Source organism: Oncorhynchus kisutch, linkage group LG10, assembly GCF_002021735.2.
Source record: "Oncorhynchus kisutch isolate 150728-3 linkage group LG10, Okis_V2, whole genome shotgun sequence".
In the NCBI taxonomy this organism is placed as follows: domain Eukaryota; kingdom Metazoa; phylum Chordata; class Actinopteri; order Salmoniformes; family Salmonidae; genus Oncorhynchus; species Oncorhynchus kisutch.
This window is the reverse complement of record NC_034183.2, coordinates 3,732,691-3,756,878: the sequence shown is the minus strand read 5'-3', so window position 1 is coordinate 3,756,878 and position 24,188 is coordinate 3,732,691. Positions and strand designations below refer to the sequence as shown.

Below are 24,188 nucleotides of genomic sequence, written 5' to 3'. Positions count from 1 at the left end.
ACAGGTGTATTACTACAGGTGTAATACTACAGGTGTAATACTACAGGTGTAATACTACAGGTGTAATACTACAGGTGTAATACTACAGGTGTATTACTACAGGTGTAATACTACAGGTGTATTACTACAGGTGTAATACTACAGGTGTAATACTACAGGTGTAATACTACAGGTGTAATACTACAGGTGTAATACTACAGGTGTATTACTACAGGTGTATTACTACAGGTGTATTACTACAGGTGTAATACTCAGTAGTCTCTACTAATAACAACATACAGGTGTATTACTACAGGTGTAATACTACAGGTGTAATACTCAGTAGTCTATACTAATAACAACATACAGGTGTATTACTACAGTTGTACTACTACAGGTGTATTACTACAGGTGTAATACTACAGGTGTAATACTACAGGTGTAATACTACAGGTGTAATACTACAGGTGTAATACTATAGGTGTAATACTATAGGTGTAATACTACAGGTGTAATACTACAGGTGTAATACTACAGGTGTATTACTACAGGTGTATTACTACAGGTGTAATACTCAGTAGTCTCTACTAATAACAACATACAGGTGTAATTATACAGGTGTAATACTCAGTAGTCTCTACTAATAACAACATACAGGTGTATTACTACATGTGTATTACTACAGGTGTAATACTACAGGTGTAATACTCAGTAGTCTATACTAATAACAACATACATGTGTATTAATACAGGTGTAATACTACAGGTGTAATACTACAGGTGTATTACTACAGGTGTAATACTACAGGTGTAATACTACAGGTGTAATACTACAGGTGTAATACTACAGGTGTAATACTACAGGTGTATTACTACAGGTGTAATACTACAGGTGTAATACTACAGGTGTAATACTACAGGTGTAATACTACAGGTGTATTACTACAGGTGTAATACTACAGGTGTAATACTACAGGTGTATTACTACAGAATACTACAGGTGTATTACTACAGGTGTAATACTACAGGTGTAATACTACAGGTGTAATACTACAGAATACTACAGGTGTATTACTACAGGTGTAATACTACAGGTGTATTACTACAGGTGTATTACTCAGTAGTCTATACTCATTACAACATACAGGTGTAATACTCAATAGTCTATACTAATAACAACATACAGGTATAATACTCAGTAGTCTATACTAATAACAACATACAGGTATAATACTCAGTAGTCTATACTAATAACAACATACAGGTGTAATACTCAGTTGTCTATACTAATAACAACATACAGGTGTATTACTACAGGTGTATTACTACAGGTGTAATACTACAGGTGTAATACTACAGGTGTAATACTACAGGTGTAATACTACAGGTGTATTACTACAGGTGTATTACTAATGGTGTATTACTAATGGTGTATTACTAATGGTGTATTACTACAGGTGTAATACTGAGTAGTCTCTACTAATAACAACATGCAGGTGTATTACTACAGGTGTAATACTACAGGTGTAATACTCAGTAGTCTATACTAATAACAACATACAGGTGTATTACTACAGGTGTAATACTACAGGTGTAATACTCAGTAGTCTATACTAATAACAACATACAGGTGTAATACTACAGGTGTAATACTACAGGTGTAATACTACAGGTGTATTACTACAGGTGTAATACTACAGGTGTAATAATACTACAGGTGTAATACTACAGGTGTATTACTACAGGTGTATTACTCAGTAGTCTATACTAATAACAACATACAGGTGTATTACTACAGGTGTAATACTCAGTAGTCTATACTAATAACAACATACAGGTGTAATACTCAGTAGTCTATACTAATAACAACATACAGGTGTAATACTCAGTTGTCTATACTAATAACAACATACAGGTGTAATACTACAGGTGTATTACTACAGGTGTAATACTCAGTTGTCTATACTAATAACAACATACAGGTGTATTACTCAGTTGTCTATACTAATAACAACATACAGGTGTAATACTACAGGTGTATTACTACAGGTGTAATACTCAGTTGTCTATACTAATAACAACATACAGGTGTATTACTCAGTTGTCTATACTAATAACAACATACAGGTGTAATACTCAGTTGTCTCTACTAATAACAACATACAGGTGTAATACTACAGGTGTAATACTCAGTTGTCTATACTAATAACAACATACAGGTGTAATACTCAGTTGTCTCTACTAATAACAACATACAGGTGTAATACTACAGGTGTATTACTACAGGTGTATTACTACAGGTGTATTACTACAGGTGTAATACTCAGTTGTCTATACTAATAACAACAACATTGTAGACCTCTGTCTCCTAGAGATGAACGTACTTTGGTGCAAAATGTACAAATCAATCCCAGAACAACAGCAAAGGACCGTGTGAAGATTCTAGAGGAAACAGGTACAAAAGTATCTATATCCACAGTAAAACGAGTCCTATATCGACAACCCGAAAGGCCGCTCAGCAAGGAAGAAGCCACTGCTCCAAAACCGCCATAAAAAAAGCCAGACTACGGTTTGCAACTGCACATGGGGACAAAGATCGTACTTTTTGGAGAAATGTCCTCTGGTCTGATGAAACAAAAATCAAACTGTTTGCCATAATGACTGCAATGAATGTTTGGAGGAAAAAGGGGGAGGCTTGCAAGCCGAAGAACACCATCCCAACCGTGAAGCATGGGGGTGGAAACATCATGTTGTGGGGATGCTTTGCTGCAGGAGGGACTGGTGCACTTCACAAAATAGATGGCATCATGAGGTGGGAAAATTCTGTGGATATATTGAAGCAACATCTGAAGACATCAGTCAGGAAGTTAAAGCTTGGTCACAAATGGGTCTTCCAAATGGACAATGACCCCAAGCATACTTCCAAAGTTGTGGCAAAATGGCGTAAGGACATCAAAGTCAAGGTTATGTAGTGGCCATCACAAAGCCCTGACCTCAATCCTATAGATCATTTGTGGGCAGAACTGAAAAAGTGTGTGCGAGCAAGGAGGCCTACAAACCTGACTCAGTTACACCAGCTCTGTCAGGAGGAATGGGCCAAAATTCACCCAACTTATTGTGGAAAGCTTGTGGAAGGCTACCCGAAACGTTTGACCCAAGTTAAACAATTTAAAGGCAATGCTACCAAATACTAATTGAGTGTATGTAAACTTCTGACCCACAGGGAATGTGATGAAAGAAATAAAAGCTGAAATAAATCATTCTCTCTACTATTATTCTGACATTTCACATTCTTAAAATAAAGTAGTGATCCTAACTGACCTAAAACAGGGAAATGTTACTGGGATTAAATGTCAGGAATTGTGAAAAACTTAATTGAAATGTATTTGGCGAAAGGTGTATGTCAACTTCTGACTTCAACTGTACTGTATCCCGGCACGTCTTAGTGACTTAGTAAAATAAGGGGTGTGGTTGCTGGATGTTAGTGGGCGTGGTTTGTCCTGTAAGTGTGTTTCCATAGTTACTTAGGCGTGTCCTCAGAGTGATTGTTTGTCTATTTGTTTGTTTACTCCAGGATCCCGCTACCCCTCGGGCTAGCCCCGCTCACTCGCCCGAGGGGAACGGCATCGGTAAGCCCCGCCCCCAGAAGGACACGCCCACCAGCCCCGCCTCTGTAGCATCGTCCAGTAGCACGCCCTCCTCCAAGAACAAGGAAAACCATGTAAAGAACGTTGTGTGTGTGTGTGTGTGTGTGTGTGTGTGTGTGTGTGTGAGGCGAGAGATCTATGATACTGGAAAGGGAAGGACGGAAGGATTCAGTGATAAAAATGTAGTCGTGGCAACCGCAGCACTCCTTCCAGAGTTTAGAGACTGCTATTTATTAAAACCCTATTATTTACAATAGAGATTAAGATTAATTAATAATTAATTAATTAATTAATTGAGATTAATTTAAACTGCTTCCCAAATTGAGTCAAATTCCCAACATACGTTTGACCAAGACACTAAGAAATCCCAAATATTACTCTGTTCACAGGGCAGAAATATGTATAAAATGTTGGGTTAGTTGAATCCAGTGAGCTGTTAGAGACAGAGAATCTGATTCTACAGCAACTAGAAGACAGGAGTCTCGCTATATTACCTCTCCTCTCTCTGGCTGATGTACAGTCATCTACTGGAAACAGACAGGACAGGGAAACAGACAGGGAAACAGACAGGACAGGGAAACAAGACAGGACAGGGAAACAGACAGGACTGGGAAACAGACAGGACTGGGAAACAGACAGGACAGGGAAACAGACAGGGAAACAAGACAGGACTGGGAAACAGACAGGACATGGACACAGACAGGACATGGACACAGACAGGACATGGACACAGACAGGACAGGGAAACAGACAGGACAGGGAAACAGACAGGACAGGGAAACAGACAGGACAGGGAAACAGACAGGACAGGGAAACAGACAGGACAGGGAAACAGACAGGACAGGGAAACAGACAGGACAGGGAAACAGACAGGACAGGGAAACAGACAGGACTGGGAAACAGACAGGACTGGGAAACAGACAGGACTGGGAAACAGACAGGACATGGAAACAGACAGGACAGGAAAACAGACAGGGAAACAGACAGGACATGGAAACAGACAGGACATGGAAACAGACAGGACATGGAAACAGACAGGACATGGAAACAGACAGGACAGGGAAACAGACAGGACAGGGAAACAGACAGTTAAAGCCACTGAAGAGTGACTGCAAAGCAGTTGGCTGGCCCACATTTGTTAATCTCTCCCCATTTCTCTATCTATCCCTCTCCCTCCATCTTCCTCTCCGTCCCTCCCTCTCTCTCTCTCCTCTTGTGCAGAATGACAAGTCATCAATTCCAGGCCTGAAGTCGACCACCCCCACCCCTCGTAGCGACGCCCCCACCCCAGGCACCTCCACCACTCCTGGGCTGCGGCCCATCCTAGGCAAACCCCCTGGCATGGAGGCTATGGGTTAGTACTGCATTCTCACTGGCAATCTCTGCCTACGTCCCAAACACAACCCACTTCCCCATGTAGTGCACTACTTTTAATTAGGCCCATAGAGCTCTGGTCAAAAGTAGTCTATATTGCTAACAAAATTAGCACAAGTTTCGAATGGAGGCTAACTAAATATGATAATGTGCGCAAACTAAAATGACTACTGCTACTGTGACTGAGTGTGTGGCTCCCTCTGTGTCTCTCTCTCTACTGTGACTGAGTGTGTGGCTCCCTCTGTCTCTCTCTCTCTACTGTGACTGAGTATGTGGCTCCCTCTGTGTGTCTCTACTGTGACTGAGTGTGTTGCTCCCTCTGTGTCTCTCTCTACTGTGACTGAGTGTGTGGCTCCCTCTCTCTCTCTCTCTACTGTGACTGAGTGTGTGGCTCCCTCTGTGTCTCTCTACTGTGACTGAGTGTGTTGCTCCCTCTGTGTCTCTCTACTGTGACTGAGTGTGTTGCTCCCTCTGTGTCTCTCTCTACTGTGACTGAGTGTGTGGTTCCCTCTCTCTCTCTCTCTCTCTCTCTACTGTGACTGAGTGTGTGGCTCCCCCTGTGTCTCTCTCTCTCTCTCTCTCTACTGTGACTGAGTGTGTGGCTCCCTCTGTGTGTCTCTCTCTCTCTACTGTGACTGAGTGTGTGGCTCCCTCTGTGTCTCTCTCTACTGTGACTGAGTGTGTGGCTCCCTCTGTCTCTCTCTCTACTGTGACTGAGTGTGTGGCTCCCTCTGTGTCTCTCTCTCTACTGTGACTGAGTGTGTGGCTCCCTCTGTGTCTCTCTCTCTACTGTGACTGAGTGTGTGGCTCCCTCTGAGTCTCTCTCTACTGTGACTGAGTGTGTTGCTCCCTCTGTGTCTCTCTCTACTGTGACTGAGTGTGTTGCTCCCTCTGTGTCTCTCTCTACTGTGACTGAGTGTGTTGCTCCCTCTGTGTCTCTCTCTACTGTGACTGAGTGTGTGGTTCCCTCTGTGTCTCTCTCTACTGTGACTGAGTGTGTGGCTCCCTCTGTGTCTCTCTCTACTGTGACTGAGTGTGTGGCTCCCTCTGTGTCTCTCTCTACTGTGACTGAGTGTGTGGCTCCCTCTGTGTCTCTCTCTACTGTGACTGAGTGTGTGGCTCCCTCTGTCTCTCTCTCTACTGTGACTGAGTGTGTGGCTCCCTCTGTGTCTCTCTCTACTGTGACTGAGTGTGTGGCTCCCTGTGTGTCTCTCTCTCTACTGTGACTGAGTGTGTGGTTCCCTCTGTGTCTCTCTCTACTGTGACTGAGTGTGTGGTTCCCTCTGTGTGTCTCTCTCTACTGTGACTGAGTGTGTGGCTCCCTCTGTCTCTCTCTACTGTGACTGAGTGTGTGGCTCCCTCTGAGTCTCTCTCTCTACTGTGACTGAGTGTGTGGCTCCCTCTGTGTCTCTCTCTACTGTGACTGAGTGTGTGGCTCCCTCTGTGTCTCTCTCTCTACTGTGACTGAGTGTGTAGCTCCCTCTGTCTCTCTCTCTACTGTGACTGAGTGTGTAGCTCCCTCTGAGTCTCTCTCTCTACTGTGACTGAGTGTGTGGCTCCCTCTGTGTCTCTCTCTACTGTGACTGAGTGTGTGGCTCCCTCTGTGTCTCTCTCTACTGTGACTGAGTGTGTGGCTCCCTCTGTGTCTCTCTCTACTGTGACTGAGTGTGTGGTTCCCTCTGTGTCTCTCTCTACTGTGACTGAGTGTGTGGCTCCCTCTGTGTCTCTCTCTACTGTGACTGAGTGTGTGGCTCCCTCTGTGTCTCTCTCTACTGTGACTGAGTGTGTGGCTCCCTCTGTCTCTCTCTCTACTGTGACTGAGTGTGTGGCTCCCTCTGTGTCTCTCTCTACTGTGACTGAGTGTGTGGCTCCCTGTGTGTCTCTCTCTACTGTGACTGAGTGTGTGGCTCCCTCTGTGTCTCTCTCTACTGTGACTGAGTGTGTGGCTCCCTGTGTGTCTCTCTCTACTGTGACTGAGTGTGTGGCTCCCTCTGTGTCTCTCTCTCTCTACTGTGACTGAGTGTGTGGCTCCCTCTGTCTCTCTCTCTACTGTTTCTGTATGGTTTATGTCATGACAATAGTGCCTATTTGTTTAGGCATGGAGCCTGTGTGTTAGTGCTGCTGCTCTCACAACCACGAGACTGGCATCAGGCCTCTCAGGAAGCCAAGGGCTTTGGCCGGCACAATTCTATTTCTTCTGTTGGCTCCCGAGTGGCGCAGCGGTCTAAGGCACTGTATCTCAGTGCAAGAGGTGTCACTATAGTTCCTGGTTCGATTCCAGGCTGTATCACATCCGGCCGTGATTGGGAGTCCCATAGAGTGGAGCCCAATTGGCCCGGCGTCGTCCGGGTTTGGCCGGTGTAGGCCGTCATTGTAAATAAGAATTTGTTCTTAATTAACTGACTTGCCTATTTAAATTAAGGTTAAATAAAATACTGTCCTCTGCTGTGACCTGGGTGTCATCAACAGTAATATGATGGGAATTATCCACATCCTCCTCCTCTCCCAACAGCTCTGAGGACTCCCCTGTACCCTCCCTTCGTTATGATGGGTCATCATCCTGAGATGAACGGAGGTCTGACCAGCCCTGGTGTCTACGCTGGACTGCACGTCTCCCCTCAGATGAGCGCTGCCGTTGCTGCGTACACACGAACGCCCATGGTGAGATATACTACACACGCTGCTGATTACTAGCGTCCCTAACTATCTCGGTGTGGGTTTGTGTGAGTCATCGTAGAGGTTCTTATAATGTTGAATCTTTTTTTTGTAGGTGTTTAGTCTCGTGTTGCTCAAAATCTCCCAAAATTACGTTGTTGTCACGTCTCCTTTTTGGAGGGGTGGAGAATTTTGTTTTTGAGCCAAAACTGTTAGAGTGAGCAAGCTGGATTCCAGCAGCTCCATTTTGATTGGATCTTGCCTTTCAACATCCCTCCCACCCACATGCCCGTAGAAGCATTATGTTATGTTCGTCACTGTTTTTACGACCAGATAGGAAACATTTTGGAGACTTGTTCTGTGTGCTAGTTTGCAACACCTGTAGTAAAAATGATTTATCCAGAAGTTGGTCTATACCCAACTTCCATCTGATGAGGTCTATACCCAATGTCCTGTTGATGAGGTCTATACCCAACGTCCATCTGATGAGGTCTATACCCAACTTCCTGTTGATGAGGTCTATACCCAACTTCCATCTGATGAGGTCTATACCCAACTTCCATCTGATGAGGTCTATACCCAACTTCCTGTTGATGAGGTCTATACCCAACGTCCTGTTGATGAGGTCTATACCCAACGTCCATCTGATGAGGTCTATACCCAACTTCCTGTTGATGAGGTCTATACCCAACTTCCATCTGATGAGGTCTATACCCAACTTCCATCTGATGAGGTCTATACCCAACTTCCTGTTGATGAGGTCTATACCCAACTTCCTGTTGATGAGGTCTATACCCAACATCCATCTGATGAAGTCTATACCCAACATCCTGTTGATGAGGTCTATACCCAACTTCCTGTTGAGGTCTATACCCAACCTCCTGTTGATGAGGTCTATACCCAACCTCCAGCTGATGAGGTCTATACCCAACGTCCTGTTGATGAGGTCTATACCCAACGTCCTGTTGATGAGGTCTATACCCAACGTCCTGTTGATGAGGTCTATACCCAACGTCCTGTTGATGAGGTCTATACCCGACGTCCTGTTGATGAGGTCTATACCCGACGTCCTGTTGATGAGGTCTATACCCGACGTCCTGTTGATGAGGTCTATACCCGACGTCCTGTTGATGAGGTCTATACCCAACATCCTGTTAATGAGGTCTATACCCAACTTCCTGTTGATGAGGTCTATACCCAGCCTCCAGCTGATGAGGTCTATACCCAACTTCCTGTTGATGAGGTCTATACCCAACATCCTGTTGATGAGGTCTATACCCAACATCCTGTTGATGAGGTCTATACCCAACTTCCTGTTGATGAGGTCTATACCCAACTTCCTGTTGATGAGGTCTATACCCAACTTCCTGCTGATGAAGTCTATACCCAACTTCCTGTTGATGAAGGCATTACACCGTCTCTGTTTGAACACATTATGAGTGGGCACCTTTGGAGCTCCGCCCAAGCAAGGCATTTGATTGGTTTTGACGTGTTTGCGAGGCGTTACTGATTTAAACAGGGCTTCCATCCATCTCCTTTCTACCATTGACTTCACCAGGCTGTCCATGGAGGGAGGCCTGCTTCTCCGCAAGGCTACTCTATATGTTATGTAAAGAGTATGTTGCGTAGGTTATGTCATTTTGTCCCTGTGTTTGTTCTGTTGCAGGGATTTGATCCTCATCCCCACATGAGACCGGGTCTTCCAGCCAGTCTCACGTCTATATCTGGAGGAAAACCGTGAGTACCATATACACTCTGGGTTCTGCTCTTAGTCTGTCTGTCTCTCTGAGTACCATATACACTCTGGGTTCTGCTCTTAGTCTGTCTGTCTCTCTGAGTACCATATACACTCTGGGTTCTGCTCTTAGTCTGTCTGTCTGTCTGTCTCTCTGAGTACCATATACACTCTGGGTTCTGCTCTTAGTCTGTCTGTCTGGATGTCTCTCTGAGTACCATATACACTCTGGGTTCTGCTCTTAGTCTGTCTGTCTCTCTGAGTACCATATACACTCTGGGTTCTGCTCTTAGTCTGTCTGTCTGGATGTGTGTCTGTCTTTCTGTCTCTGTCTCTCTCTCTCCCTGTCTGTCTGTCTCTCTCTCTCCCTGTCTGTCTGTCTCTCTCTCTCCCTGTCTGTCTGTCTCTCTCTCTCCCTGTCTGTCTGTCTCTCTCTCTCCCTGTCTGTCTGTCTCTCTCTCTCTCCCTGTCTGTCTGTCTCTCTCTCTCTCTCTCTCCCTGTCTGTCTGTCTCTCTCTCTCTCTCTCTCTCTCTCTCTCTCTCTCTCCCTGTCTGTCTCTCTCTCCCTGTCTGTCTCTCTCTCCCTGTCTGTCTGTCTCTCTCTCTCTCTCTCTCCCTGTCTGTCTGTCTCTCTCTCTCTCTCTCTCTCTCTCTCTCTCTCTCCACGTTTGTCTCTCTGTCTCCCTGTCTGTCTCTCGCTCTCCCTGTCTGTCTCTCGCTCTCCCTGTCTGTCTCTCGCTCTCTCTCCACGTCTGTCTCTCTCTCTCTGTCTCTCTCTCTCTCCCTGTCTGTCTCTCTCTCTCCCTGTCTGTCTCTCGCTCTCCCTGTCTGTCTCTCGCTCTCTCTCCACGTCTGTCTCTCTCTCTCTGTCTCTCTCTCTCTCCCTGTCTGTCTCTCTCTCTCCCTGTCTGTCTCTCTCTCTCCCTGTCTGTCTCTCTCTCTCCATGTCTGTCTCTCTCTCTCCCCGTTTGTTTCTCTCTCTTATTGGATAACTCCAGCTAGTCCCTTCCTGTTTCAGTCCGTTTTCTTCCATTTGGTACCAAATGAACACTACCCAGCAGTACTGTCTCATCTTCCAGAGCCTACTCCTTCCACGTGAGTGCGGACGGCCAGATGCAGCCGGTACCGTTCCCTCCGGACGCCCTGATAGGCCCGGGGATTCCCCGGCACGCCCGTCAGATCAACACGCTGAGCCATGGCGAGGTGGTGTGTGCTGTCACTATATCCAACCCAACCAGACACGTCTATACAGGAGGGAAGGGCTGTGTCAAGATCTGGGACATCAGCCAGCCCGGCAGCAAGAGTCCGGTCTCTCAACTAGACTGTCTGGTGAGGACAATATTATACTATATATAATACTATATAATACTATATAATACTATGGAATATCTAGGACATCAGCCAGTCAACAAGAGTCCTGTCTCTCAACTAGACTGTCTGGTGTTTACTTTGATCTAAGGATTTGTTGTTTGTGTATGTGATCTTTGAGTGGGTATTGAACCCTTGACCTTGAGACATGGCTGGTAGGAATAAAATGTATGTTCTGTCTGTCTGTCTGTCTGTCTGTCTGTCTGTCTGTCTGTCTGTCTGTCTGTCTGTCTGTCTGTCTGTCTGTCTGTCTGTCTGTCTGTCTGTCTGTCTGTCTGTCTGTCTGTCTGTCTGTCTGTCTGTCTGTCTGTCTGTCTGTCTGTCTGTCTGTCTGTCTGTCTGTCTGTCTGTCTGTCTGTCTGTCTGTCTGTCTGTCTGTCTGTCTGTCTGTCTGTCTGTCCGTCCGTCCGTCCGTCCGTCCGTCCGTCCGTCCGTCCGTCCGTCCGTCCGTCCGTCCGTCCGTCCGTCCGTCCGTCCGTCCGTCCGTCCGTCCGTCCGTCCGTCCGTCCGTCCGTCCGTCCGTCCGTCCGTCCGTCCGTCCGTCCGTCCGTCCGTCCGTCCGTCCGTCCGTCCGTCCGTCCGCCCGCCCGCCCGCCCGCCCGCCCGCCACAGGTCAAGGGATCCGGGCTGAGGGTCCGTCCGTAACCTCAGCCCGGATCCCTTGACCTGTGGTGTTGTGTATTGATTAGTCTGTTTCCTCTTGTCTACCAGAACAGGGATAACTACATCCGTTCCTGTAAGCTGCTCCCTGACGGTCGTACCCTGATCGTAGGAGGAGAGGCCAGTACTTTAACCATCTGGGATCTGGCCTCCCAGACGCCTCGTATCAAGGCTGAGCTGACGTCCTCCGCCCCGGCCTGCTACGCCCTCGCCATCTCCCCAGACGCCAAGGTCTGTTTCTCCTGTTGCAGTGATGGGAACATCGCCGTCTGGGACCTGCACAACCAGACTCTCGTCAGGTAGGAGAAGATGGGATGGCTGGGGATGTGTTTGTGGCTTCTACTGATATGTGGGAGTTTCTGAGCGCATCAAATTCAACATTTATTGGTACACACTCTTGCAGGTGCAACTTAATGTTTGTGTTTCTAGCTCCAACAGTGCAGTAATAATACCTAGCAATAAATAAAAACACACACAGAATTTATTTTTTATAAGTTATTCATGACTAGAATACAACTACAGTTGAAGTCGGAAGTTTACATCCACTTAGGTTGGAGTCATTAAAACTAGTTTACATCCACTTAGGTTGGAGTCATTAAAACTAGTTTACATCCACTTAGGTTGGAGTCATTAAAACTAGTTTACATCCACTTAGGTTGGAGTCATTAAAACTAGTTTACATACACTTAGGTTGGAGTCATTAAAACTAGTTTACATACACTTAGGTTGGAGTCATTAAAACTCTTTTTTCAACCACTCCACAAATGTCTTGTTAACAAACTATAGTTTTGGCAAGTCGGTTAGGACATCTACTTTGTGCATGACACAAGTCATTTTTCCAACATTAGTTTGCAGACAGATTATTTCACTTATAATTCATTGTATCACAATTCCAGTGGGTCAGAAGTTTACAAACACTAATTTGACTGTGCCTTTAAACAGCTAGGAAAATTTCAGAAAATGATATCATGGCTTTAGAAGCTTCTGATAGGCTAATTGACATAATTTGAGTCAATTGGAGGTGTACCTGTGGATGTATTTCAAGGCCTACCTTCAAACTCAGTGCCTCTTTGCTTGACATCATGGGAAAATCAAAAGAAATCAGCCAAGACCTCAGAAAAAAAATTGTGGACCTCCACAAGTCTGGTTCATCTTTGGGAGCAATTTCCAAACACCTGAAGGTACCACGTTCATCTGTGCAAACAATAGTACGCAAGTATTAACACCATGGGACCACGCAGCCATCATACCGCTCAGGAAGGAGATGCGTTCTGTCTCCTAGAGATGAATGTTCTTTGGTGCGAAAAGTGCAAATCAATCCCAGAACAACAGCAAAGGACCTTGTGAAGATGCTGGAGGAAACAGGTACAGAAGTATCTATATCCACAGTAAAACAAGTCCTATATCGACATAACCTGAAAGGCCGCTCAGCAAGGAAGAAGCCACTGCTCCAAAAATGCCATAAAAAAGCCAGACTACGGTTTGCAACTGCACATGGGGACAAAGAACGTACTTTTTGGAGAAACGTCCTCTGGTCTGATGAAACAAAAATATAACTTTTTGGCCATAATTACCATCGTTATGTTTGGAGGAAAAAGGGGAGGTTTGCAAGCCGAAGAACACCATCCCAACCGTGAAGCACGGGGGTGGCGGCATCATGTTGTGGGGTTCTTTGCTGCAGGAGGGACTGGTGCACTTCACAAAATAGATGGCATCATGAGGCAGGAAAATGATGTGGATATATCGAAGCAACATCTCAAGACATCAGTCAGGAAGTTAAAGCTTGGTCACAAATGGGTCTTCCAAATGGACAATGTCCCCAAGTATACTTCCAAAGTTTTGTCAAAATGGCTTAAGAATAACAAAGTCAAGGTATTGGAGTGGCCATCACAAAGCCCTGACCTCAACCATATAGAAAAAGTGAAGAACTGAAAAATGCATCTGCGAGCAAGGAGGCCTACAAACCTGACTCAGTTACACCAGCTCTGTAAGCAGGAATGGGCCAAAATTCACTCAACTTATTGTGGGAAGCTTGTGGAAGGCTCCCAAAAGGTTTGACCCAAGTTAAACCATTTAGAGGCAATGCTACCAAATACTAATTGAGTGTATGTAAACTTCTGACCCACATGAAATGTGAAAGCTGAAAGAAATAATTCTCTCTACTATTATTCTGACATTTCACATTCTTAAAATGAAGTGGTTATCCGAACTGACCTAAAACAGGGAATTTTTACTAGGATTAAATGTCAGGAATTGTGAAAAACTGAGTTTAAATGTATTTGGCTAAAGGTAAACTTCCGACTTCAACTGTACATATGTAGTGGACAGTAGTAGTTAAATAGGACAGGCCTTGACTAGAATACAGTATATACATATGTAGTGGACAGTAGTAGTTAAATAGGACAGGCCTTGACTAGAATACAGTATATACATATGTAGTGGACAGTAGTAGTTAAATAGGACAGACCTTGACTAGAATACAGTATATACATATGTAGTGGACAGTAGTAGTTAAATAGGACAGGCCTTGACTAGAATACAGTATATACATATGTAGTGGACAGTAGTAGTTAAATAGGACAGGCCTTGACTAGAATACAGTATATACATATGTAGTGGACAGTAGTAGTTAAATAGGACAGACCTTGACTAGAATACAGTATAGACATATGTAGTGGACAGTAGTAGTTAAATAGGACAGGCCTTGACTAGAATACAGTATATACATATGTAGTGGACAGTAGTAGTTAAATAGGACAGGCCTTGACTAGAATACAGTATATACATATGTAGTGGACAGTAGTAGTTAAATAGGACAGGCCTTGACTAGAATACAGTATATACATATGTAGTGGACAGTAGTAGTTAAATAGGACAGGCCTTGACTAGAATACAGTATATACATATGTAGTGGACAGTAGTAGTTAAATAGGACAGGCCTTGACTAGAATACAGTATATACATATGTAGTGGACAGTAGTAGTTAAATAGGACAGGCCTTGACTAGAATACAGTATATACATATGTAGTGGACAGTAGTAGTTAAATAGGACAGGCCTTGACTAGAATACAGTATATACATATGTAGTGGACAGTAGTAGTTAAATAGGACAGGCCTTGACTAGAATACAGTATATACATATGTAGTGGACAGTAGTAGTTAAATAGGACAGGCCTTGACTAGAATACAGTATATACATATGTAGTGGACAGTAGTAGTTAAATAGGACAGGCCTTGACTAGAATACAGTATATACATATGTAGTGGACAGTAGTAGTTAAATAGGACAGGCCTTGACTAGAATACAGTATATACATATGAAGTAGGTAAAACAGTATGTAAACATTATTAAAGTGACCAGTGATTCAATGACTCTGTGTACATAGGGCAGCAGTCTAAGGTTCAGGGTAGCATTCTGGGTGGTTGCCGGCTAGTGACAGTGACTAAAGTTCAGGGCAGGGTACTGGGCGGGGCTAGCTAGTGGACACTATTTAACAGTCTGATGGCCTGTAGATAGAAGCTGTTTCTCAGTCTCTCGGTCCCAGCTTTTGATGTACCTGTACTGACTCCGCCTTCTAGATGGTAGCAGGGTGAACAGGCCGTGGCTGAGGTCCTTGATGATCTTCTAGATGGTAGCGGGGTGAACAGGCCGTGGCTGAGGTCCTTGATGATCTTCTAGATGGTAGCAGGGTGAACAGGCCGTGGCTGAGGTCCTTGATGATCTTCTAGATGGTAGCAGGGTGAACAGGCCGTGGCTGAGGTCCTTGATGATCTTCTAGATGGTAGCAGGGTGAACAGGCCGTGGCTGAGGTCCTTGATGATGATCTTCTAGATGGTAGCAGGGTGAACAGGCCGTGGCTGAGGTCCTTGATGATCTTCTAGATGGTAGCAGGGTGAACAGGCCGTGTCTCGGGTGGCTGAGGTCCTTGATGATCTTCTAGATGGTAGCAGGGTGAACAGGCCGTGTCTCGGGTGGCTGAGGTCCTTGATGATCTTCTAGATGGTAGCAGGGTGAACAGGCCGTGTCTCGGGTGGCTGAGGTCCTTGATGATCTTCTAGATGGTAACAGGGTGAACAGGCCGTGGCTCTGGTGGCTGAGGTCCTTGCTGATCTACTAGATGGTAGCAGGGTGAACAGGCCGTGGCTCTGGTGGCTGAGGTCCTTGATGATCTTCTAGATGGTAACAGGGTGAACAGGCCGTGGCTCGGGTGGCTGAGGTCCTTGATGATCTTCTAGATGGTAACAGGGTGAACAGGCCGTGGCTCTGGTGGCTGAGGTCCTTGCTGATCTACTAGATGGTAGCAGGGTAAATAGGCCGTGGCTCTGGTGGCTGAGGTCCTTGCTGATCTACTAGATGGTAGCAGGGTAAACAGGCCGTGGCTCTGGTGGCTGAGGTCCTTGCTGATCTACTAGATGGTAGCAGGGTGAACAGGCCGTGGCTGAGGTCCTTGATGATCTTCTAGATGGTAGCAGGGTGAACAGGCCGTGGCTGAGGTCCTTGATGATATTCTAGATGGTAGCAGGGTGAACAGGCCGTGGCTGAGGTCCTTGATGATCTTCTAGATGGTAGCAGGGTGAACAGGCCGTGGCTCTGGTGGCTGAGGTCCTTGCTGATCTACTAGATGGTAGCAGGGTGAACAGGCCGTGTCTCGGGTGGCTGAGGTCCTTGATGATCTTCTAGATGGTAACAGGGTGAACAGGCCGTGGCTCGGGTGTCTGAGGTCCTTGATGATGAACTTCTGGATGGTAGCAGGGTGAACAGGCCGTGGCTGAGGTCTTTGATGATATTCTAGATGGTAGCGGGGTGAACAGGCCGTGCGGAGGTCCTTGATGAGCTTCTAGATGGTAGCAGGGTGAACAGGCCGTGGCTGAGGTCATTGATGATCTTCTAGATGGTAGCAGGGTGAACAGGCCGTGTCTCGGGTGGCTGAGGTCCTTGATGATCTTCTAGATGGTAGCAGGGTGAACAGGCCGTGTCTCGGGTGGCTGAGGTCCTTGATGATCTTCTAGATGGTAGCAGGGTGAACAGGCCGTGTCTCGGGTGGCTGAGGTCCTTGATGATCTTCTAGATGGTAACAGGGTGAACAGGCCGTGGCTCTGGTGGCTGAGGTCCTTGCTGATCTACTAGATGGTAGCAGGGTGAACAGGCCGTGGCTCTGGTGGCTGAGGTCCTTGATGATCTTCTAGATGGTAACAGGGTGAACAGGCCGTGGCTCGGGTGGCTGAGGTCCTTGATGATCTTCTAGATGGTAACAGGGTGAACAGGCCGTGGCTCTGGTGGCTGAGGTCCTTGCTGATCTACTAGATGGTAGCAGGGTAAATAGGCCGTGGCTCTGGTGGCTGAGGTCCTTGCTGATCTACTAGATGGTAGCAGGGTAAACAGGCCGTGGCTCTGGTGGCTGAGGTCCTTGCTGATCTACTAGATGGTAGCAGGGTGAACAGGCCGTGGCTGAGGTCCTTGATGATCTTCTAGATGGTAGCAGGGTGAACAGGCCGTGGCTGAGGTCCTTGATGATATTCTAGATGGTAGCAGGGTGAACAGGCCGTGGCTGAGGTCCTTGATGATCTTCTAGATGGTAGCAGGGTGAACAGGCCGTGGCTCTGGTGGCTGAGGTCCTTGCTGATCTACTAGATGGTAGCAGGGTGAACAGGCCGTGTCTCGGGTGGCTGAGGTCCTTGATGATCTTCTAGATGGTAACAGGGTGAACAGGCCGTGGCTCGGGTGTCTGAGGTCCTTGATGATGAACTTCTGGATGGTAGCAGGGTGAACAGGCCGTGGCTGAGGTCTTTGATGATATTCTAGATGGTAGCGGGGTGAACAGGCCGTGCGGAGGTCCTTGATGAGCTTCTAGATGGTAGCAGGGTGAACAGGCCGTGGCTGAGGTCATTGATGATCTTCTGGATGGTAGCGGGGTGAACAGGCCGTGGCTCTGGTGGCTGAGGTCCTTGATGATCTTCTAGATGGTAGCAGGGTGAACAGGCCGTGGCTCTGGTGGCTGAGGTCCTTGCTGATCTACTAGATGGTAGCAGGGTGAACAGGCCGTGTCTCGGGTGGCTGAGGTCCTTGATGATCTTCTAGATGGTAACAGGGTGAACAGGCCGTGGCTCGGGTGGCTGAGGTCCTTGATGATCTTCTAGATGGTAACAGGGTGAACAGGCCGTGGCTCTGGTGGCTGAGGTCCTTGCTGATCTACTAGATGGTAGCAGGGTAAATAGGCCGTGGCTCTGGTGGCTGAGGTCCTTGCTGATCTACTAGATGGTAGCAGGGTAAACAGGCCGTGGCTCTGGTGGCTGAGGTCCTTGCTGATCTACTAGATGGTAGCAGGGTGAACAGGCCGTGGCTGAGGTCCTTGATGATCTTCTAGATGGTAGCAGGGTGAACAGGCCGTGGCTGAGGTCCTTGATGATATTCTAGATGGTAGCAGGGTGAACAGGCCGTGGCTGAGGTCCTTGATGATATTCTAGATGGTAGCAGGGTGATATTCTTGGCCTCATCGAGTGCTCTAGATGTCCTGAAGGGCAGGCAGTGTGCCACGGTGATGCGTTGGGCTGACCACATCACCCTCCGGGGCGCCCTGTGGTTGTGGATGGTGCAATTACCGTACCAAACGGTAATACAGCCCGACAGGAAGCTCTCAATGGTAGATCTGTAGAAGTTCATGAGGGTCTTAGGGACCAAGCCGAATCTCTTCAGCTTCTTGAGGTTGAAGAGGTGCTGTTGAGCCTTTTTCACCACACTGTCCATGTGGATGGGGGCGTTCTCTCTGCTGTCTCCTAGTCGATGAACAGCATTCTATATTTATTTCTCTTGTCCAGGTGCGATAGGGCAGTGTTGTGTTGATTGCTGTCTCCTAGTCGATGAACAGCATTCTATATTTATTTCTCTTGTCCAGGTGCGATAGGGCAGTGTTGTGTTGATTGCGTCGTCCGGGGATTTGCGATATGGGAATTGCAGTGTGTTTAGGGTGACAGGTAAGGTGGAGGTGATATTATAAATAAAGAGAGACCTAAGACGACAACATAGCAAGGCAGCAACACATGACAACACAGCATGGTAGCAACACAACATGACAACAACATGGCAGCAACACAACATGAGAACATCATGGTAGCAACACAACATGACAACATCATGGTAGCAACACAACATGACAACATCATGGTAGCAACACAACATGACAACAACATGGTAGCAACACAGTATGACAACAAGATGGTAGCAAAACAACATGACAACAACATGGTAGCAACACAACACGACAACAACATGGTAGCAACACAACATGACAACAACATGGTAGCAAAACAACATGACAGTAACACAGCATGACAACAACATGGTAGCAACACAACATGACAACAACATGGTAGCAACACAACATGACAACAACATGGTAGCAAAACAACATGACAACAACATGGTAGCAACACAACATGACAACAACATGGTAGCAACACAACACGACAACAACATGGTAGCAACACAACATGACAACAACATGGTAGCACCACAACATGACAACAACATGGTAGCAACACAACATGACAACAACATGGTAGCAAAACAACATGACAACAACATGGTAGCAACACAACATGGTACAAACATTATTGGGCGCATTCAATAGCACAAAGGGCAAGAAGGTAGAGACAACAATACATCACGCTAAGCAGCCACAACTGTCAGTAAGAGTGTCCATGATTGAGACTTTGAATGAAGAGATTGAGATCAAACTGTCCAGTTTGAGTGTTTGTTGCAGCTCGTTCAGTCGCTAGCTGCAGCGAACTGAAAAGAGGAGCGACCCAGGGATGTGTGTGGTTTGGGGACCTTTAACAGAATGTGACTGGCAGAACAGGTGTTGTATATGGAGGATCAGGGCTGCAGTAGATATCTCAGATAGGGGGGAGTGAGGCCTAAGAGGGTTTTATAAATAAGCATCAACCAGTGGGTCTTGCGACAGGTATACAGAGATGACCAGTTTACAGAGGAGTATAGAGTGCAGTGATGTGCCCTATAAGGAGCATTGGTGGCAAATCTGATGGTCAAATGGTAAAGAACATCTAGCCACTCGAGAGCACCCTGACCTGCCGATCTATAAATTATGTCTCCGTAATCTAGCATGGATAGAATGGTCATCTCAATCAGGGTTAGTTTGGCAGCTGGGGTGAAAGAGGAGCGTTTTCGATAGAGGAAATCAAGTCTAGATTTAACTTTAGCCATACTCTCATAGTCTAGCCATACTCCCAAGTACTTGTATGAGGTGACTACCTCAAGGTCTAAACCCTCAGAGGTAGTAATCACACCTGTGGGGAGAGGGGCATTCTTCTTACCAAACCACATGACCTTTGATTTGGAGGTGTTCAGAACAAGGTTAATGGCAGAGAAAGCTTGTTGGACACTAAGAAAGCTTTGTTGTAGAGCATTTAGCACAAAATCCAGGGAGGGACCAGCTGAGTATAAGACTGTATCATCTGTATATAAATGGATGAGTGAGCTTCCTACTGCCTGAGCTATGTTGTTGATATAAATTGAGAAGAGCCTTGGGTAAGATTGAGCCTTGGGGTACTCCCTTGGTGACAGGCAGTGGCTGAGACAGCAGATTTTCTGCACTCTTTGAAAGAGGTAGTTAGCAAACCAGGCCAAAGACCCCTCCGAGAGACACCAATACTCCTTAGCCGGCCCACAAGAATGGAATGGTCTACCCTATCAAAAGCTTTGGCCAAGTCAGTAAAAATAGCAGCACAACATTGCTTAGAATCAAGGACAATGGTGACATCATTGAGGACCTTCAATGCTGCAGTGACACATCCATAACCTGAGCGGAAACCAGATTGCATACCTGAGGGAATACTATAGACATCAAGAAAGCCGGTCAGTTTATCATTTTTATCAAGTTTTTTATTAAGTTTTTTAAAAACTTTTGATAAACAAAATAGAAATAGGCCAATAACAGTTAGGATCAGCTTGATCTCCCCCTTTAAATAAAGGACAAACTGTGGCTGCCTTCCAAGCATTGGGAACCTCCCCAGAGAGGAGAGACAGGTTCAAAAGGTCAGAGATAGGCTTGGCGATGATAGGGGCAGCAACCTTAAAGAAGAAAGGGTCTAAACCGTCTGACCCAGATGTTTTTTTTGGGAGGTCACCTCGGATTTGAGCAATTCAGACTCAGTGACTGCCTGCAGGGAGAAACTTTGTAGCGGGGCAGGGGAAAAAGAGGGAGAAGCATCGGGGATAGTCGCATTAGAAGGGGTGGGAGATGAGGAAATGTTGGACGGGCAAGGAGGCATGGTTGAGTCAAATAGGAATCCTGACTTAATGAAGTGGTGATTAAAGAGCTCAGCCATGTGCTCCTTGTCAGTAACAACCACATCATCAACATTAAGGGACATGGGCAGCTGTGAGGAGGAGGGTCTTTAACCATTTTCCAGAACTTCTTTGGGTTCGACCCACAGAGAGAGAACTGCTTCTTAAAGTAACTAACTTTGGCCTTCCGGATCTCCTGACTTATTTCTCATTTTCCTGAACGATAGCCAGTCAGCTTGAGTATGCGTGTGCAGTTCTTTAGGTCACAGTCGAACCAGGGGCTGAACCTTTTTTTTAATCCTCATTTTCTTTATGGGAGTGTGTTTCTTAACAATACCAACTGAAAATATCAGAAAAGAAGGTCCAAGCGTCTTCGACAGAGGGGATCAAGCTGATTCTATACCATTTTACAGTTTTTTAGCAAGCGTCTATGGCAAATCAGGACAGGTCGTTTCACTGAGCAGCCATTATGAACACAGGCTGTAAAACAGTGATCACTAAGGTCATTACAGAAAACACCAGACTGATACCTGTCGTGTCTTTGGCACCGCCTGCAGGGAGAAATCATCATTCAAATGAAGACTGTTATTTTATCAAATCAATTCTCTGTAATTATTATTACCTGATTAAACTAATCATGTAAATGTAATTAACTAGGAAGTCGGGGCACCAAGGAAAATATTCAGATTACAAAGTTATAATTCTCCTAATATAACTTAAATATAACTATTTTAATATCTTAATATCAATTAGTCTTCTAATTAATGAATTATTCTTTACCTCACCTTGGTCTCATTCCAAACGTCGTAAATGGTTGGTTATCTGCACGAACCCAGTCTTCACTATAAATCATCAATTGTCTCAATCATTTATTTATTAACTAACTAAATAATCACAGAAATACATAAACAAACAAAGTAGAGATGGTTACAAGGAAATGATAGGGGATGTTCCCTAGTGGGCTAAACCGGTATGGCGGCTTGGTAGACAGACACTATCACTCATTCGGAAATAATTGCAATCAATACATATGTTTACGCTCAGTATGTCGTCGTGATCTCTGTTGGAATCGTCCTTTCCTGTTGGAAGTTCATCCGCCCGTCTTTCGTGGTTAGAATGGATACTTCAGAGTCCCATTCAGAAATGTTCTTATAGAATAGATGTTTCGGGCGATTGTCGGCCTTCGCATTCAATGGACCACAATTCCTAGCTGCAGACTAGTAATTAGTATCGAAAAGTTGCTCTTATTCTGTCGGTCTCAGAGTTTCAACAACCATTACAAACTTAGCTTATACTCAGGTTTTATTGTCTCTACTCAAACCTTAGCCCTCTCGGTAATCGAGGTAAGCTTGGTCTCAAGGGAAATTCCCAAGGTGGGGGTTATATCTAGAACAGTAGGAAAGGGCTGTCCCATGACTACAGATCTATGTCTGTGCTCATGGGGTGGGCCTATGACTTAGTTAAACTCCCAAGGGAATTGGAGTTTCCTTCATTAAACAGTTTAAAGCACGTTACATAATTTCACAAATAGTTTCATCTTTACTCAATCATTTTATACAACAATTAGATGCAACCCTCACAACTGAAACTCTTGTATAAACAGAGTTATGGTAATGCAGCTGTATTGTCTCTCATGAGTTAAACGAAATGGACCAGTTCGTAGCAGGATTCTCCCTCGACTGTGTACACATTCTCCAAAACATGGACATTGTTCAGTTCTCAAGTTCTATGATGGAGAAGAGGTTCCTTTGTTCTCCTGTGAAACCTTCTCTCTCTATACTGCCTGGCCATCAGGAGAGAGACTCCTCTAGGAATTTATGACCTGCGATAACAGAGCCTGGGGGAAGAGAGCGGCAGTGAGAGAGAGAGAGAGGGGGGAGTGGTGCTCGCTATACCCAAAGAGGGCCACGTCATGACATACCTATCAGGATTATTTGTGAGGATAACATCGAGGAGAGTAGCCTTTTCTGGGTGTTTGGAGTCACAACTTGTGGGATTGGTGATAATCTGAGAAAGATTTAGGGAGTCCCATTGCTTTAGGACTTGGTCAGGTGGTTTAAGCATTTAAGATATAAAACTGTATTTTTTTGTGAAGAATCAACTGAATAATTTTGCACGCCCAATTTTTCAGTTTTTGATTTGTTAAAAAAGTTAGAAATATCCAATAAATGTCGTTCCACTTCATGACTGTGTCCCACTTGTTGTTGATTCTTCACAAAAAAATACAGTTTTATATCTTTATGTTTGAAGCCTGAAATGTGGCAAAAGGTCGCAAAGTTCAAGGGGGCCGAATACTTTCGCAAGGCACTGTACATAAGTATTCAGACCATTTGCCCTGAGACTTGAAATTGAGCTCAGGTGCATCCTGTTTCCATTGATCATCCTTGAGATGTTTCTACAGCTTGATTGGAGTCCACTTGTGGTAAATTCAATTGATTGGACATGATTAGGAAAGGCAGACATCTGTCTATATAAGGTCCCACAGTTGGCAGTGCATGTCAGAGCAAAAACCAAGCCATGAGGTTGAGGGAATTGCCTGTAGAGCTCCGAGACAGGATTGTTTCGAGACCTCAGATCTGGGGAAGGGAACCAAAACATTTCTGCAGCATTGAAGGTCCCCAAGAACACAGTGGTCTCCATCATTCTGAAATGGAAGAAGTTTGGAACCACCGAGACTCTTCCTAGAGCTGGCCACCCGGCCAATCTGAGCAATCGGGGGAGAAGGGCCTTGGTCAGGGAGGTGACCAAGAACTTGATGGTCACTCTGACAGAGTTCCTCTGTGGAGATGGGAGAACCTTTCAGAAGGACAATCATCTCTGCAGCACTCCACCAATCAGGTCTTCATGGTTAGAGTGGCCAGATGGAAGATACTCCTCAGTCAAAGGCAGATGACAGTCTGCTTGGAGTTTGCCAAAAGGCACCTAAAGGCTCTCAGACGATGAGAAACAAGATTATCTGGTCTGATGAAACCAAGATTGAAATCTTTGGCCTGAATGCCAAACGTCATGTCTGGAGGAAACCTGGCACCATCCCTACGGTGAAGCATGGTGGTGGCAGCATCATGCTGTGGGGATGTTTTTCAGCGTCAGGGACTGGGAGACTGGTCAGGATCGAGGGAAAGATGAACAGAGCAAAGTACAGAGAGATCTTTGATGAAAACCTGCTCCAGAGCGCTCAGGTTCACCTTCCAACAGGACAACGACCCCTAAGCACACAGCCAAGACAACACACGAGTAGCTTCGGGACACGTTTCTGAATGTTCTTGAGTAGTATATAATAGTAGCCCAGCCAATGCCTGATCAAACATCTCTGGAGAGACCTGAAAATAGCATGTTTACAGTCCCTGTCTCTCTGGAAGGAGATCCTCGCCCTGAGCTTGTGTACTTTATTATCCAGAGACTGAATGTAGTGAGTAATATACTCTGCGGCAGTGACTAGGGCCCCACTCTTCCTCGATGCAGCCC

At 45.7% G+C, this 24,188-nt stretch overlaps 1 protein-coding gene across 4 annotated transcripts in view; it reads left to right on the top strand.

The window, feature by feature from the left end:
- Positions 1–24,188, top strand: part of tle3a (TLE family member 3, transcriptional corepressor a) — a 120,310-nt gene that overhangs the window by 87,531 nt on the left and 8,591 nt on the right. For all 4 annotated transcript variants that reach the window (XM_031832904.1, XM_031832905.1, XM_031832906.1 and 1 more), the window contains 6 exons: positions 3,554–3,700; positions 4,848–4,980; positions 7,513–7,661; positions 9,322–9,392; positions 10,470–10,719; positions 11,470–11,717. In XM_031832904.1, the coding sequence (XP_031688764.1) occupies positions 3,554–3,700; positions 4,848–4,980; positions 7,513–7,661; positions 9,322–9,392; positions 10,470–10,719; positions 11,470–11,717 (998 nt within the window). The remainder of the gene's footprint in view (positions 1–3,553; positions 3,701–4,847; positions 4,981–7,512; positions 7,662–9,321; positions 9,393–10,469; positions 10,720–11,469; positions 11,718–24,188) is intronic.